The sequence below is a fragment of the Schistocerca nitens genome, chromosome 8 (genome assembly GCF_023898315.1).
Source record: "Schistocerca nitens isolate TAMUIC-IGC-003100 chromosome 8, iqSchNite1.1, whole genome shotgun sequence".
Lineage (NCBI taxonomy): Eukaryota > Metazoa > Arthropoda > Insecta > Orthoptera > Acrididae > Schistocerca > Schistocerca nitens.
The window spans coordinates 103,036,719-103,054,751 of NC_064621.1; the positions used below are offsets into that span (position 1 = coordinate 103,036,719).

At 43.8% G+C, this 18,033-nt stretch overlaps 1 protein-coding gene across 1 annotated transcript in view; it reads left to right on the plus strand.

Annotated features, from left to right (window-relative positions):
• The first annotated feature begins 7,024 nt into the window (after nucleotides 1-7,024).
• Nucleotides 7,025-18,033, plus strand: part of LOC126199425 (uncharacterized) — a 35,378-nt gene continuing 24,369 nt past the window's right edge. The window contains exons 1-2 of the mRNA XM_049936343.1: nucleotides 7,025-7,074; nucleotides 15,849-15,995. Of these exons, the coding sequence (XP_049792300.1) occupies nucleotides 7,025-7,074; nucleotides 15,849-15,995 (197 nt within the window). The remainder of the gene's footprint in view (nucleotides 7,075-15,848; nucleotides 15,996-18,033) is intronic.

The following is an 18,033-nucleotide window of genomic DNA, read 5'->3' on the forward strand; positions in this document are numbered from 1 at the left end:
TGCCGCTAACGGATATGGCTCACAAAAGCACACACCACTTTCTGCTCTGCTCTGTCTTGCCATAATCAACTTGACCACCATTCCTCCTCACTGGCTGTCTGCTGACATCTTCTCACGTATACTGTGAAGAAGGCACCATTCAGCTCAACGAAGTCAGCATATTGTTGGCCACACCCCATGATAACCATTGCTGACTGCCGCTGTGCCATACTACTTGATTCCATAACTCTCTCCCTTCCTGTCTGTTGCACTGGTCGCCATCAGTCAACGTCCTAGCTCCTGTCGCTGTCACCGACCGACAGCTGTGGCCACACCTTCGCTAGCCACACCAAATATGGAGACAAGAACGGCCAACATGCCAAACAGGCCTGGCACCTAAGCCACTGCTTGTCAGACATTACCCATAGATGAATTCTTTAGACAATGACCATCTTCAGATATAAAATGTATAAATATATACGTCTAGTGAGTAGTGTGTCTTTTAACATAAAACAGCAATATGTATCACAATATACTGTCATACATCAGGGAAATGTGCAGATAAAATATGGTACAACGTATCTTTTTCACACCATGTCCTAAAGTGACACGGCCATAATGGCATCGTCAAAACATATAATCAGCACAGCATCGTCACATAGATTTAAATTATGGTGTAGAATAGGCCACATAGTACACATAGTGATTATTGCCAACTAGGTAGTGAGGTACAGTAGCATCCAGAAACGTGTTTGCCTACACCCTCCCTAGATGTCGCTACTGTGGGCTTGCTTATGTGTAGTCATCATTTACGCAAAAACATAATCTGATAAAAGCTCATTAGATAAAATGCATGTAGCAGACTTATTAAAATTGATAACTATCATAGAAACCAATTGTGATACATTAAAAGACGAATGCAGTTACCCATGCAAAATTATTAAAAGAAAATATATGAAGAGTATAGGTCCGACCCTTTTTTACGGTGAATTTACGGTCAACAATTAATATAGCGTAATGCATTGCCTGTGGAAACCTATAAATTTCTTATGAAAGATAAAATGTCTATATGACAGCTGAACAAGAGACAGTTCAATGAAGAGCGCCCTGTGTTGGGTCGGCAGCTAGGATCTTATGTAGGCGCGCACCGATCGTAAGAACTTAACCAATAGAGGGCTTTACATACATTGTGACATGTCTCCTACAGAAAACTTTTAAACAACATATAAGCGTTCAATAAATAAAATTATATAGTTTGGCTATACATTCCATGAGTAGGTAGGAGATAATCAGTTACAAGATTAGAGCGACTACTGTGCGGAAGTAAGGGGAAATGCCTTCTGTTCTCAACATAACTCATCAAGCAAGGCTAGGTATAAATACGCGAGGCATTATTTCGTTATCGTAGTATGTTATCAAACAAAGCAAAGAAGGCGTTGGGCACAAGCAAGCCCACAGTAGCGACATCTAGGGACGGTGTAGGCAAACGCGTTTCTGGATGCTACTGTACCTCACTACCTAGTTGGCAATAATCACTATGTGTACTATGTGGCCTATTTTACACCATATTTTAAATCCATGTGACGATGCTATGCTGGTTATGTGTTTTGACGATGCCGTTATGGCTGTATCATTTTAGGACATGGTGTAAAAAAGATACGTTATACCATATTTTATCTGTACATTTCCCTGGTGTATGACAGTATATTGTGATACATATTGCTGTTTTATGTTAAAAGACACAGTGCTCACTATATGCATATATTTATATGTTTTAGATCTGAAGATGGTCATTACAGACTGAAACCGGTCATCGTCTAAAGAATTCATTTGTGATCAGAGACTGGAATTAAAAACCATTTTACAGTATTGGATCACTGTTTGTACACGCGATTATGTCGCAGTTGGTGACTACCCATAGATGTCGTTCACTGTTTTGCAATCTGGAGCGGTCGCCTCCATATGGATGAAACAAACGCCCACTGACTAGCTTTTCCAGCAGACTCCGACCCAAGACAACTCACTGGGCCAGCTATGTTAAACAAACAAATGCGGGCAGTGCACCACATCAGACACCCAGAAACTTGTCCACCGCTGTCCCCAGCGGCCTCGGGCTCTGCCCCAAGTCAACACTGCTGCTCCTCCGAAGTGTCTCCGTTCACTGGCACCGTCCGAGCAAAGTGGCGCTGCTGCTGTCCACACGCTACAAAATGCGCCATCTGATGCGGTTTCAGCGACACATCCGTGCAGACGCGACCAATTGGGCAGGCGGGAAGAGAGGCGAAATTTCATTTCCACTGCGCTCTAGGAAACTGAAACACTCGGAAGGATTTTTTTTTTCTAATAATTTCCGGTTTTTGGGATTCCGTAATCAAGGAATCAGTGGAAATACGTCTTGCCAATAATCTTATAAATCGTGACAACGGCTTTCAGCTGGATAAAAATTGGAATCCTGTTATTAAAATTATACAATCACAGCGGAATCGACAGTGTCTTTCGATACTCAATGACTAGATGAACTTTTATTTTCACCACCGAGGGCAGCACGTACAACTCGGCTATGCTGCGCATGTCAACACCTGACGCATGCGCTGTAGGATGCCAGTACATTTCACATGCGCGAGAATCGGCATAAATACCGCGACTGCACCTGGGCTCTTCAGTAGTTATGTACTCACCTGATGATGGCCGGACGTCTCTGGGCCGAAATATCGTGGCAGAATGTCGACGGGATCCGGCTGCATACCCGGAAATTATTAGAAGAAGAAATACGCCGGGAAAATTTCAGAAGTCACATCAAATACCTTTACGGGGAGGAGATGGTTCAGGATATCCACGTACTGGATAAATTACGTGAGAAAAGAGCCAGGTTGCTGTGTTCACTAAATTTTTTACTGAAATGTAGAGACAATAACTTGATTCCAACTTTCGCCAGAGTTGTTCATTTTATTAATAGTGCGGCCGCCAACAATATAAAACGCAAGGCGAGTCTGGCTTTAGTAAGAGAACGAATCCGTTTTACGCGTCGTGAGTTAGACGCTGTCGCCAGGAATTTATATTATTTACATCTGAAGATTTCAGCAAGATGTTCTTCCCTTAGTTGGGACTGGATTGACGGTGTATCCTGGGCCAAGGCAGACTGGGCTCACAGGGACAGTACCAACAGGCAAAGTGCGAAGTTTAGCCAACTCGTAACACGAAAGCCGCAAGAAGCTATCTCTGGACGATCCGTGGTGAACTTCACGGAGAAATCTTTTGACGATGCGACGATGTCAGTGCTTGCGAAAGGTTTAAACTTCGCTCCTACACCTGCCTCACTGCCTTTAACGGATTTCATCAGTTCCATTGAGGAAGCCATTAGACGTCTCCCTGTGGATTCTGCAGACGAAATTCGACGTGAATCTTGCCGAACGTTGTTGAAAAGTGCGCCACAACGGAGTAACATCTCGCCAGCTGAAAGAGCTGCTCTCCGCAGCCTGAGAGAAGATACTAGCACAGTCGTACTGCCTGCGGATAAAGGTAACGCCACAGTTCTTCTGACAAGAGAAGCCTACAACGAGAAGATTTATTGTCAGCTAAATGATTCTACGTACCGTAGAATTGAAAAGGACCCAACAAGCCGAATATCAAGGAAAACTACTACCCTTTTGAACGACTGTTCTCTACCTGAAGAAGTTATCAAGAGATTGAGACCACACAATGCAGTACCACCAACACTCTACGGTCTTCCGAAGATACACAAGGATGGTGCCCCACTACGATTAATAGTGAGTAATATTGGTGCTGCGACCTATTCTACAGCAAAATATCTGGCCTCATTACTAAAGCCGTATGTGGGTAAGTGTTGCCACCATATACGTAATTCCGAGGATTTTGTCAGCCGCTTGAAGGAAGTTAAGCTTAGCAGCTCGGATTTATTAGTCAGCTTTGATGTGGTCTCACTTTTTACCAAAGTGCCTTTAATGGAATCATTACATCTTATTGGTAACTTATTCAGTGCAGAAATGACGGCCTTGTTTGAACATATACTCTCCTCAACGTACTTTTTATTCAATGACGAATTCTTTGAACAAACAGACGGCGTCGCCATGGGGAGCCCTTTGTCGCCTATGGTAGCTAATCTCTTTATGGAGGACTTTGAGGAGAAAGCACATGAGTCTGCTGTTTTAAAGCCTACAGTCTTCTGGCGGTACGTAGATGATACTTTTGCTGTATGGCCTCATGGCAGACAGGAACTGGAGAAATTCCTTCATCACTTAAACTCATTACATGAGAACATCAAATTTACGATGGAGATTGAAAAAGAGGGCACTTTACCATATCTAGACGTGCTAGTACGCCGTAAAAATGATGGGTCATTAGGACATTCTGTGTACAGGAAACCGACTCACACAGATCTGTATCTCCAGGCGTCAAGCTGCCATCACCCAGCACAAACAGCCGGCGTTCTCAGTACCTTAATACATCGAGCGCATATAATATCGGATGATGAAAACCTCCACGCAGAATTAGAACACTTGGAGAAGGTTTTCAAAGAGAATGGCTACACTTCTCGCCAAATAAGGAAGGCCATGCGCAACTATCATAACAAGAAGCAACGCACTGAGGACGCAGATGACGACTTTAAATCAACTGCGTTCCTTCCATACGCCGGGAATGTGTCGTCGAAAATAGGCCGATTACTGAAGAAAAATAAAATCAAGGTTATCTTCCGTCCACCAGCAAAGAACCAGGCCCTGGTTGGATCCGTTAAAGACGATTTACAACTGAAGAAAGCAGGCGTCTACAAAATTCCCTGTGAATGTGGTTCTGCATATATTGGCCAGACGACAAGAACTGTCCATGAACGATGTATAGAACATGAAAGATACACCCGTCTGCGGCAACCGTCAAAATCGGCAGTAGCAGAGCACTGTATTTCATTGGGACATTCAATGGAATACAATGGAACAAAAATTTTATCCCCGGTTTCCGGTTTTTGGGATTCCGTAATCAAGGAATCAGTGGAAATACGTCTTGCCAATAATCTTATAAATCGTGACAACGGCTTTCAGCCGGATAAAAATTGGAATCCTGTTATTAAAATTATACAATCACAGCGGAATCGACAGTGTCATTCGATACTCAATGACTAGATGAACTTTTATTTTCACCACCGAGGGCAGCACGTATAACTCGGCTATGCTGCGCATGTCAACACCTGACGCATGCGCTGTAGGATGCCAGTACATTTCACATGCGCGAGAATCGGCATAAATACCGCGACTGCACCTGGGCTCTTCATCCTATGTCACCCTCCACAACACCAACTCCCGTATCTTTTATCCCACGGCTGGCGTCCCCCAGGGTTCTGTCCTCTCCCCTCTCCTTTATCTCTTGTATACAGCTGATATGCCCAAGCCACCCCCACCAGTCCACCTTCTCCAGTATGCTGATGACACCGCCTTCCTGGCTGTCTATCCTACCCTTCAACGGTCTCAACGTACCCTCCAAACCCACCTTAACCAGTTCACCACTTGGTGTAACCAGTGGTTCCTCCGTCTCAACCCCTCCAAAACCCAGGCAATCATCATAGGCCGCACCACTCGCTCCTTCCGCCTCCATGATTTCTACCTCACCCTTTATGGTCGTCCTCTCCAACTCACCCCCACCCTGAAATACCTTGGCCTCACCCTTGACCGCCACCTCACCTGGACCCCTCATCTCCTGACCATCCAGCAGAAAGCCCATTCCCGCCTCCGCCTTCTGAAACTCCTGTCTGGCCGGACATGGGGCTTGCATCCTTCTACCATCCTCCACACCTACAAATCCCTCATCCGTCCTATCCTCTGTTATGCGAGCGTTGCCTGGATCTCCGCCCCCACCCGCTTTTACAAGGCCCTCCAAATCCTTGAACGCCATGCGCTCCGCCTTGCCTTCCGTATCCGCCTTCCTTCCCCCACACGGCTCCTGTATGAACTGATCCCCTTCCCCCACCTCCTCCTGTTCCTCCAACATCTCCGCATCCTTTACATTGTTTGCAGGCTTGATCCCCCCCCACCCTCTGGTTTCCTCCTTCCTCTCCACCCCCCGCCCGTTGCCGCGCCTCTATCGCTGTATCCCTCCCTCTCTCCGCCTCCACACCCTCCATCTCCTTCATCAGGGCAATTTCCAACGCCTCCCCCTCCCGGATGACGAACTTCGCCGTGACATCTACCCTTCCTTCCAACTATAACCTGGCCTTGTTCCCCCCCCCCCCCTCCCCAGGGCCCCTTTCCCTCTTTCCTCCTTCTCCCAGAGCGGATTTTCCTCTGTCCCCCCCCCCTCCCCTGCGACCCTGCACCCCATACTTGCCTCTCTCCTTCCCACATCCCTCCCTCCCTGGCCCTCTTCCACGCGCCCCCCGGTCACCTCCCCCATCTCTTCCCCTCTCTCCCTTCTTCAGGTCTCCCTCATCTCCTAGCGCCTGGCAGATCCTCTGTGTTGCTCTTCATCAGTGTGCCACATCAGTGTTGTTTAGTGCTGTTTCTCGTGTGCGTCAAGAGGTGTGATTTTAATTGTGTCCTGCCTTGAGGTTCGCCGTCAGTGTTACATTATGTGCTATGCCATACGTCGCTACCTTTATGCTCCAGTCATACTGTGCCTCGTGTTCTTTTAACCGTCGCAGTGTGTGGCTTTTTGTGTGTGCTACTTTTAAACAGTTTTTTATCTCCATTTTAGTCACCCCGTTTTTTGTCTATTGCCTTCCATGATGCTCCCCTTTTTTATATCTATGTTCACCTTATTCTCTCCTTTGCTGTTTTTAACTGTCTTCTATTGTTTTGTTCTATGTCTTTCGGCTGAAGAGCAGCGCCTATGCTGCTGCCAGCCCGCCCCGATGGGGAATTGAAATACAATAAAGGAAAAAAAAAAACTGGGCTCTTCAGTAGTTATGTACTCACCTGATGATGGCCGGACGTCTCTGGGCCGAAATATCGTGGCAGAATGTCGACGGGATCCGGCTGCATACCCGGAAATTATTAGAAGAAGAAATACGCCGGGAAAATTTCAGAAGTCACTCGGAAGGATGTCTCCCACTGTTGACTCAGTGGAAGACATTGCACGAAATTATTTGCGGTGAGTTGGACAGTAATGAAACATGCCTGGTCTTATGTGGCCTTTGTTCCACATTACACGCAGCTACGAGCCAAACATTATTCTATTGTTTCGTCAGAGATTCTGAGACTCTGACAAATTCGTCTGTTAGCGGAACTTTTCTTTGCAAAGCACACAAAACTTTGACCTATGAACACCTGTGATGTGGCAGGCCGCCAAAATTCTAGCGGTAATTACCGGACCGTGTGGTTGAGAACAAACCTTCAACTTTGATTTCTGCTTCGTCGTCGACTGGATGTAGTAGACATACTTGTATGTGATTCGAAATCGACATATTCAACTTCCTGTAACACAGGATGTGGTAAGATCGCAACTTGCTTCGTGCCTTTGGGTTGTCTTTATATTGCTGGAATTTACTATTATTCAAGGCTATGTTAAATCGGACTAACTTCTCATGTCACATTTTCATTCGTAATACTGGAAGAACATAGATTTCGTTTGTGGTCCATTCGAATTCACCAGCACGTGGAAAATGGTATCTTTTAGTTCATGCTCACATGGGTACAAGAGCCTTATAATCTCTCTCTGTCAGTCGTAAAATCAAGATACTCAGGTGTCGAACATTATTTTGAAGGTATTTTGTGTGACGATGTAAGGCTGAACTGACGAAAATGATAGATCCGATGTATAGTATTGGCCCCTGACAGATAATCGTTTTGATCAATGTAATGCTTTTGTAGTACTTCTGGCCTTGCTAAATTCATTGTGTCACATACTTACCTATGTCTATGTCTACGAATACCATCACGGTTGGATCATTTGCAGAGAAACATTTGTTGTTGTCTTCAGTCCAGAGACTGGTTTGATGCAGCTCTCCATGCTACTCTCTCCTGTTCAAGCTTCATCTCCCAGTACCTACGGCAACATACATGCTTCTGAATCTGCTTAGTGTATTCACCTCTTGGTCTCCATCTACGATTTTTACCCTCCACGCTGCCCTCCAATACAAAATTGGTGATCCTTGATGCCTCAGAACATATCCTACCAACCGAGCCCTTCTTCTAGTCAAGTTGTGCCACAAATTTCTCTTCTCTCCCATTATATCCAATACCTCCTCATTAGTTATGTGATCTACCCATCTAATCTTCAGCATTCTTCTGTAGCAACACATTTCCAAAACTTCTATTCGCTTCTTGTCCAAACTATTTGAAATGGGCTTTCACCGTTTGTTAATGCCACCCAAGGGCGAATGACGGAAGGTGTGGATCAAAGGGATAAATGGCACTTCATTCACTGTTTATTTGTTTTACAACACACTTCTTTACTAATAACATTGATAGTACTTTTAAAGGGAAGCAACACAACAGGCCTTGTAAATCGCCTAACTGCATAAGTGAACTACTAAAAATAATCGTTCATATGTTTAGGAACACAATAAACTTCAACTCACAAATAGCATTCAGTTGTTTACTAATTAATTAAATGTCTGTTCAAAGCAATTTCCCCACATAATCAACAACTTGAAACCAGAATACACTTCCTTGCTAGGCCATACGTAGTAACCTCTGAACAGCAATTCAATTGACTTAAAAAAGAACACAATCACATAAACATGTTTACAGAATTATGGGAAAGAAATGCATATACACCTTCTGTTCAGCAAATGAACCTTCTCATTACCCACATAGAGCCACTGCGAGGTACTGGAAGCAAAATATAAGTCTTCCACGTGTATACCAAAGGCACGGTTTCCCAGACTGCAAGCCGTAAGAAACCAGTCAACACGCTCCCGCCGCCAAGTACAGGAAGGCGTCGGGCTAGTAAACAACGCCCGCTACGGTGGGCGGGCGCGACTACGTAACTGCTTGCCACAGTGGTTCGGTTCCTCCCGCAGCCTCTGCGAAGACCGGCGGCGAAATTAATGAAATTAGCACCACCTGTGACACAAATGGCAAGCAATTCACCAACGTAATAAGGACATAAATTATTTGCATATACAACGTGTCCAAATCAGCTGTTTATCCACTACTTCTAGCACCTCAGAGGACACCACTTAACACAGTGAATTCAGAGTCATCTAAACATACCGCGCAATCTGCACAAAACCACATGAAATTCCTGCATGAGAGCACTAGGCTTAAAATAAGGAATATTAACTTAACATAACATACAACTTCTAAATCTCCGGGTGACTAGCCTGGAGTCGTGAAATGGGTCTACCAACACATCATCCTGGCCAATAAACCGCCTCCGATCTCCACTTGCGAGGCTCAAATAGGATATGTCCTGCAACACACTGATTAAAATATCTAAAACGGTGTTCGTTACAAGATTAACACTCAATGTCACAGGTAACATTAATCAGAGACACACATTGGTTCGTTACAATAAACGCCCAAATTACGTGGCTGAAAAACACAAGCAAGTCAGTGGCACACAAGGTTAGTAATAGTAAGGCCCTTTATCATTTTCCCATTCAGAGGGGCGTAAAACAATAACACTTAAGCAGAGAAGTATGAATGCATTTGAGCAATTCAGTTACTGACAACAACAAAGTTTTTAAATGCAGAACACGGGGAAGTCCTCACAGGATAAACGCGGCCTTACGCAATGGACCCCTAATAGTAAGGGCAAGCGTCCAAAGCACACTGCTCAATAAATACACCACAACGGCAAGCACACTCAGTAATCGCCAGAACGAAGGACACTGAGAACAAATTGCTGCTTATATCCAAACCAACTGTGCTCGCTATGGCGTCACATCAGTCACAGAGCCATAGAGACGAGAATGTAGTAACTACAGGGTGTTTAAAAAATGACCGGTATATTTGAAACGGCAATAAAAACTAAACGAGCAGCGATAGAAATACACCGTTTGTTGCAATATGCTTGGGACAACAGTACATTTTCAGGCAGACAAACTTTCGAAATTACAGTAGTTACAATTTTCAACAACAGATGGCGCTGCGGTCTGGGAAACTCTATAGTACGATATTTTCCACATATCCACCATGCGTAGCAATAATATGGCGTAGTCTCTGAATGAAATTACCCGAAACCTTTGAGAACGTGTCTGGCGGAATGGCTTCACATGCAGATGAGATGTACTGCTTCAGCTGTTCAATTGTTTCTGGATTCTGGCGGTACACCTGGTCTTTCAAGTGTCCCCACAGAAAGAAGTCACAGGGGTTCATGTCTGGCGAATAGGGAGGCCAATCCACGCCGCCTCCTGTATGTTTCGGATAGCCCAAAGCAATCACACGATCATCGAAATATTCATTCAGGAAATTAAAGACGTCGGCCGTGCGATGTGGCCGGGCACCATCTTGCATAAACCACGAGGTGTTCGCAGTGTCGTCTAAGGCAGTTTGTACCGCCACAAATTCACGAAGAATGTCCAGATAGCGTGATGCAGTAATCGTTTCGGATCTGAAAAATGGGCCAATGATTCCTTTGGAAGAAATGGCGGCCCAGACCAGTACTTTTTGAGGATGCAGGGACGATGGGACTGCAACATGGGGCTTTTCGGTTCCCCATATGCGCCAGTTCTGTTTATTGACGAAGCCGTCCAGGTAAAAATAAGCTTCGTCAGTAAACCAAATGCTGCCCACATGCATATCGCCGTCATCAATCCTGTGCACTATATCGTTAGCGAATGTCTCTCGTGCAGCAATGGTAGCGGCGCTGAGGGGTTGCCGCGTTTGAATTTTGTATGGATAGAGGTGTAAACTCTGGCGCATGAGACGATACGTGGACGTTGGCGTCATTTGGACCGCAGCTGCAACACGGCGAACGGAAACCCGAGGCCGCTGTTGGATCTCCTGCTGCACTAGCTGCGCGTTGCCCTCCGTGGTTGTCGTACGCGGTCGCCCTACCTTTCCAGCACGTTCATCCGTCACGTTCCCAGTCCGTTGAAATTTTTCAAACAGATCCTTTATTGTATCGCTTTTCGGTCCTTTGGTTACATTAAACCTCCGTTGAAAACTTCGTCTTGTTGCAACAACACTGTGTTCTAGGCGGTGGAATTCCAACACCAGAAAAATCCTCTGTTCTAAGGAATAAACCATGTTGTCTACAGCACACGTGCACGTTGTGAACAGCACACGCTTACAGCAGAAAGACGACGTACAGAATGGCGCACCCACAGACTGCGTTGTCTTCTATATCTTTCACATCACTTGCAGCGCCATCTGTTGTTGAAAATTGTAACTACTGTAATTTCGAAAGTTTGTCCGCCTGAAAATGTACTGTTGTCCCAAGCATATTGCAACAAACGGTGTATTTCTATCGCTGCTCGTTTAGTTTTTATTGCCGTTTCAAATATACCGGTCATTTTTGAAACACCCTGTAGAAGCAAACGGTAAATCCATCATAAACAAGGAAGCAGCACGTTTCCGACAGCATCGGCGCCTCTACCCAAGTCCGCCGCGAACGCCCAAACACAATCAGGTAACGTGGCAAACTTTCCTCTTGCCACCACACACGGCGTCTGCAGACACGGCTTCACGCTCCGCGCACTACTGCCTATCTCACTGTTTCTCCTCTCCCTCCAAAATCCAACTACTCGACTGTCACAGGTACCTCGCCGACTTCCCCCGCGAGGGGGCGCCACTTCTCTCTTTCCTCCGCGATACAGCGCCACGGCTATTTATCGTCCATGTTTCACTTCCATACATCGTTACATTTCATACAAATACGTTCAGAAAAGCCTTTCTGACACTTAAATCTATACTCGATGTTAACAAATTTCTCTTTTTCAGAAACGCTTTCCTTGCCATTGCCAGTCTACATTTTATATCCTCTCTACTTCGTCCATCATCAGTTATTTTGCTCACCAAATAGCTAAACTCATTTACTACTTTAAGTGTCTCATTTCCTAATCTAATTTCCTCTGCATCACCCGACTTAATTCGACTACATTCCATTATCCTCGTTTTGTTTTTGTTGATGTTCATCTTCTATCCTCCTTTCAAAACACTGTCCATTCCGTTCAACCGCTCTTCCGGGTTCTTTGCTGTCTCTGATACACAATTTCATCGGCGAACCTCAAAGTTTTTATTTCGTCTCTATGGATTTTCATTCCCATTCCGAATTTTTCTATTGTTTCCTTTACTGCATGCTCAATATACAGATTGAATAACATCGGGGATAGGCTACAACCCTGTCTCACTCCCTTCCCAACCACTGCTTCCCTTTCATGCCCTTCGACTCTTATAACTGCCATCTGGTTTCTGTACAAATTGTAAATATCCTTTCGCTCCCTGTATTTTACCCCTGACAACTTCAGAATTTGAAAGCGAGTATTCCAGTCAACACTGTCAAAAGCTTTCTCTAAGTCTACAAATGCTAGAAACGTGGGTTTGCGTTTCCTTAATCTAAGATGAGTCGTAGTGTCAGTATTGCCTCACGTGTTCCAAAATTTCTACGGAATCCAAGCTGATCTTCCCCGAGGTAGGCTTCCATCAATTTTTCCATTCGTCTGTAAAGAATTCGCGTTAGTATTTTGCAGCTGGGACTTATTAAACTGATAGTTCGGTACTTTTCACATGTGTCAACACCTGCTTTCTTTGGGATTGGAATTATTATATCCTTCTTGAAGTCTGAAGGTATTTCGCCTGTCTCATACATCTTGGTCGCCAGATGTTAGAGTTTTGTCAGGGCTAGCTTTCCCAAGGCTGTCAGTAGTTCTAATGGAATGTTGTCTACTCCCGGGGCCTTTAGAGTTATTTTACTTAAATGTACCCCTTTTACGTACATTGCATTATTCTCATGAACAATGGCATATAACTATGCAACAATTTTTCTGTTGTCTTCTTTAGAGTTATCACAGTAGTACAGTTAAGGCTACGTGGTGCATTTTCTCCGAAACCTGCAGTTGCAGAAACGGCGTCACTATCTCCGCCATAGAATAGGCTTTCTCATGCATTATAGGATACAAGTGGCAAACACATTTGTCCTGGTCAAGTCGATACTATTCGACGATGGTCCATACACGATTAATTAATTAATTAATGAAAATCGCTCCACTTGCTGTGAGAATTTTATTGAATTCACTACTGGGTTTGGCCTTTACGTTGGGCCTTTTTCAATTGGTTCTGGAAACTATATACACTGCTGGCCACCGTAAATGCAACACCCTGAAGGAAGCATCCGAATCAAGTGAAATTTACACCATGGGTTTGCAGCGATGAGATATGCAACTGATTAGAATTTCAGCGCAGACGCACATCACGCGCGCCTGTGGAGCCACCTCATAGCGCCATTTAAGGCTTGGCGATTTCGACGAGTGTACGTTCGGCACGTGTGTTTACCTTGTGGTTGTTTCACAAGACGATCAGTTATGCCTCGTAGACAACAGCGAACATCGTTTGATCAAGTATCCGAGTTCGACAGAGGAAGGATAGTGGCTTACCGAGATTGTGGATTATCATACAGAGTAATGCCTAGTCGTGTTGGACGAAACCATACAACTGCAATGCGGATATGTGACCGTTGGATGCAGGAGGGTACGACGGACCGACGTGGTCGATCGCATTCACCTCGGTGCACCACTGCACGTGCTGATAGGCAAATTGTGCGCATGGCAGTGACGGATCACTCAGTGACATCCCGAACCATAGCACAGCACATTGCGTCTGTAACGCATCATCCAGTGTCTGCGCGTACCATTCGACGCCGTTTACAGCAGAGTGGTCCGTCCGCAAGACGTCCATTGCTTCGTCTACCATTGACGCAGAACCACAGACGTCTCCGTCGCCGATGGTGTGATGACAGACGGATGTGGACGGCAGAATGGAATGACGTTGTCTTTACTGACGAGGCACGCTTCTGTCTGCAGCACCACGATGGTCGGATTCGAGTGTGGAGACACCGTGGAGAGAGGATGCTGGACAGCTGCATTATGCACCGCCACACTGGTCTTGCACCGGGTATTATAGTATGGGGCGGCATTGGATATTACTCTCGCACGGCTCTAGTACGCATTGCCGGTACTTTAAATAGCCAGCGCTACATATCCGAGGTGCTGGAGCCAGTTGTCCTTCCTTACCTTCAGGGCTCGGCCCCAGCCATATTTCAACAGGATAATGCGCGACCACACGTGGCACGCATTATCCAAAGGTTCTTCGTCAATAACCAGACTGAATTGCTTCCCTGGCCGGCTCGCTCTCCGGATCTTTCGCCGATAGAAAACATGTGGTCCATGGTTGCTCAACGAGTGATCCAGATTACATCCCCAGCTGCCACACCAGATGATCTTTGGCAACGTGTGGAAGCTGCTTGGGCTGCTGTACCCCAGGAACACATCCAACGTCTCTTTGACTCAATGCCGAGACGTGTGGCAGCGGTGATCTCCAACAATGGCGGCTACTCTGGCTACTGATTCTGGCAGGAACCACATGTCACAGACGTCTATAAACGTAATCATTTGATACTTGGTCAACATGTTATCTACAAAATAAATTTTGTTGTGCTACCTCTTGTCTTTCTTGGTGTTGCATTTACGGTGGTCAGCAGTGTATATTAATACTGTATAACAGAAAATGCGAAATTAAGACTTACACACGTACTACGTAAGTGTAGATAGTGTGCAAACATAGATTAAACTGTAGAGAAGCAACGTCAAATAAATAAAAAAATTCAAGTCATGTGGATTTAATAATTTATGTATCCAATGAAATCGTGCGAGAATTGGACTGTCAAGATCGTAAAAACCATTCAGTATATTAGAAGTATTGGCATGCTTTAGTTTTAAGAGTATTTGCGTCCTGTGCAGTGTTTGTCGTCAGTGTTCAAACTTGTAACTTTTGGAATCGCTTCAGAATAACCGCCTGTTGCGCTTGTGAGAGATATACCACATCCGAAATACTATTATGGCAGTCATATTGCCTTGTCATGCTTCTGTGATAAATAATTTTGGGATACATTTCAGGGCAAACCATGCTTGGAGAGTTTCATGAACATCCAGAGTTATTTTTTATGAAGTGTTTGTCTTCCAATCAAAGAACTGTATGACCGATGTACATCTTTTGAGTCACACACAGATTTAGTGAGGAGAAACAAAGGTCTAGTTGCTTGTAGTATATTGTCTTAACGGGCATTGTAATTCTCATCAAACAGTGGAAAACTATTTCTGATAAATTTAATTAGTGAACATATAAATTACGAATGTTTATTTAAAAAAAAAGCAAATCCGTGAATCGGCGGATACAAGGTGAGTACGAATGACGAAGCATATTACACCTTCCACTCGCTTTTTATGAAGAACCGTATGTCCCTCGAAATTCTGCCGTAAGCCATTATCAGTGCCAAATTCGAAATACGTAAACATACTGATCAGTCTGTTTCCGAGACGTTCAATACCGACGCTACATGTGCTTAACTTACGTGAGGAGTTCACCGCTATTTTTCTTCCAGTCTTAATTCTCGTTAATATGCACGCCTTAAACTTCGGAACATTGAACATTTGGCAACTCCTGTTCATGTGCTACTATCTCCTACGATGTTATACTCTTGGCTGCGTTTGTTCCATAGTAGGGAGAGTCTATTAGTAGACTGTTTCATCAGAAACATTACTCTCAGTATCTTCTGCCGTCTTCTATCTAAGCGTATCTGTAGTCATTTACGTGGAAGTTACTGCACATCAGAAAGCATTACGACTATTTGCACAGCCACCATGTTCTGATGGATAGCGCACCTGCGTGTGTAGAATTTATAAGCTGGAGGAACTAACGGGGTTCACCGAAGCGTGAAACGAAACTCGTTTCGACGTCATTGGGAGGAGACCGTGTTCGTAGAAAAAAGGAAGGTCCAAGTGACGTGATCTACGCACTGGGATTCACACGAAGAGGCTGCTGCTTGTATAAAAGACCAGCTGCTGCCGCTGCTAGCTCAGAACGGACTGGACACCGCAGCTATGAAGTCTTACATACTCGTTGTACTCGGTAAGTGTCCGTGTTATCTAATTAACAACATACGTCACGGGCGGTATGTAAAATGCTAAACCTCACGTAACGCGGAAGACGTTTCTCTGTGCACTTAATCATTTATATTCAGCAAGATAGATTCGTTTGAACCAGTGACACCTGAAGAAAGATCCGCGTTGAATCACAAAGAGCCAGTAATAACACTTAAACAGTTTATTATTCATTTCTAATAATTATGCCTGTATATTAGCTGATTGCAAATTACAAAATTTCACTGCTGAAATGTGCTTGTAGAGATACGAAAATAAGTGTTTAATTTTTGTTGGCATCCATAACACAGTTTAAACATCGTTTTCCATCAGGCACTTTAATTTTCTTTTTTTTTTTACAGTCTACGACGCTGTTCGATGCGTCTGACAGAAATCTCTCTGTGACACAACACTAAATGTTTTTTTATTTTATTTTCGCTGCAATTGTACCTCAGTTTTGCGATGCTGTATGCTTCGTGTTTCAATACAAATTTACCTAGTTGTTGAATTACAGTATTTATTTTTGTTCGTACTAAACACGGTGCTTTAGTATCGATAACACAGAGACGAAGTTTATGTGACAGCACACTGCGCTTGGTACACGCTGCTATCGGGGACCACAGTACAGCTACGGTACCTGAAGGTGGGCTTATAACTGTCCGAAACCAGTCGTGTGAAAATAAAGAAATTTACAACTGAAGCGGTATTTTCAACCTCTGCTAATTTTTGTTTGTTGGGTGTGATTACTGTACTTGTATCATCAGCAAAATCAACAGGATTTGCATCTTTGTGGATATAGTAAGAACAATAAGGGATGCAAGACTGAGTCGTATAGGTCCCCATCGCTAGTTCTTGTTTGGTGGGTTGATTACTAGTATCACCAGCAAAGAACTAGCTTTGCATCTTCGTGAGTATAGAGTGACAAATCATTAAACATAGTAAGTACAGTAAGGGACCAAGACTGAACACTTTGGGACCCCATTGTTGATACCTCCCCAGTTTGAGAAATCTGCAGATTTTTTTGCATTATGTGAACTGTTTAATTCAACCCTCTGCACTCTTCCAATTAAATGTGAATTAAACCATTTGTGCACTGTCCCACTCTTACCACAATACTTAAGCTTATTTGGAAGAATTACATAATTTACACAATCAAAATACTTTGAGAGATCACAAAAAATCCCAATCGGTGATGTTCGGTTATTCAGAGTGTTTAATATTTGATCAGTGTGAGCACATGTACGATTTTCTGTTGAAAAGCCTTTTTGAAAACAAAAGTGACACTTGGTGGAGCATTAGTTCCACAGATATGTGAAGCTACTCTTGAGTACGTTACTTTTTCAAGTATTTTGGATAAAGGTGTCAGAAGTGAGATTGAGCAGTTAGTTTTTCGAACATCAGATTTATCCTTCTTTTTATGCAATGACTTAACAATAGCATACTCGTCTATCAGGAAAAATGTCCTGTTTCAGTGAGCTATTACATATGTGGCTGAGAATCCTACTTATCTGCTGGTAACAAGCTTGTTGTACTCTGTTGGAAATGACATTAATTCCAAGTGAGATTCTACTTTTGAGTGAGTTTATTATTTTCCTAATTTCAGGAGGGGAAGTGGACAGATTTTCAGCTTTAGCAAATTGAAATAGAGATTGCCTTTTCTAAAGGATATATGATTCCTATTTCCTTCACAACTATTAAAAATGATAATTAAAAATATTTTCAACTTGTGGCTTTTTAAATAAACTTTCCATACAGTTCAGTGGTATGCCAGTCTTCCTATGCTCTTTGTTGCCCTGTTTCCTTTTCAACAATATCCAAATTCTTTTAATTTTACTTTCAGATGTGCTAATTGCAGACATAGTACATGTGCTTCTGGATTTTTTAATAATTTTCCTTAATACAGTAAAGCAGTTTTTATAGCAGAGATACTTGTCTGTTGCTCGGTCATTATTCTTTCTTACTATTAGATGCGTTTCTCTCTTATGTTTACCAGGAATTTTGCCCCTTTAATGGTTCTTACATGGTTT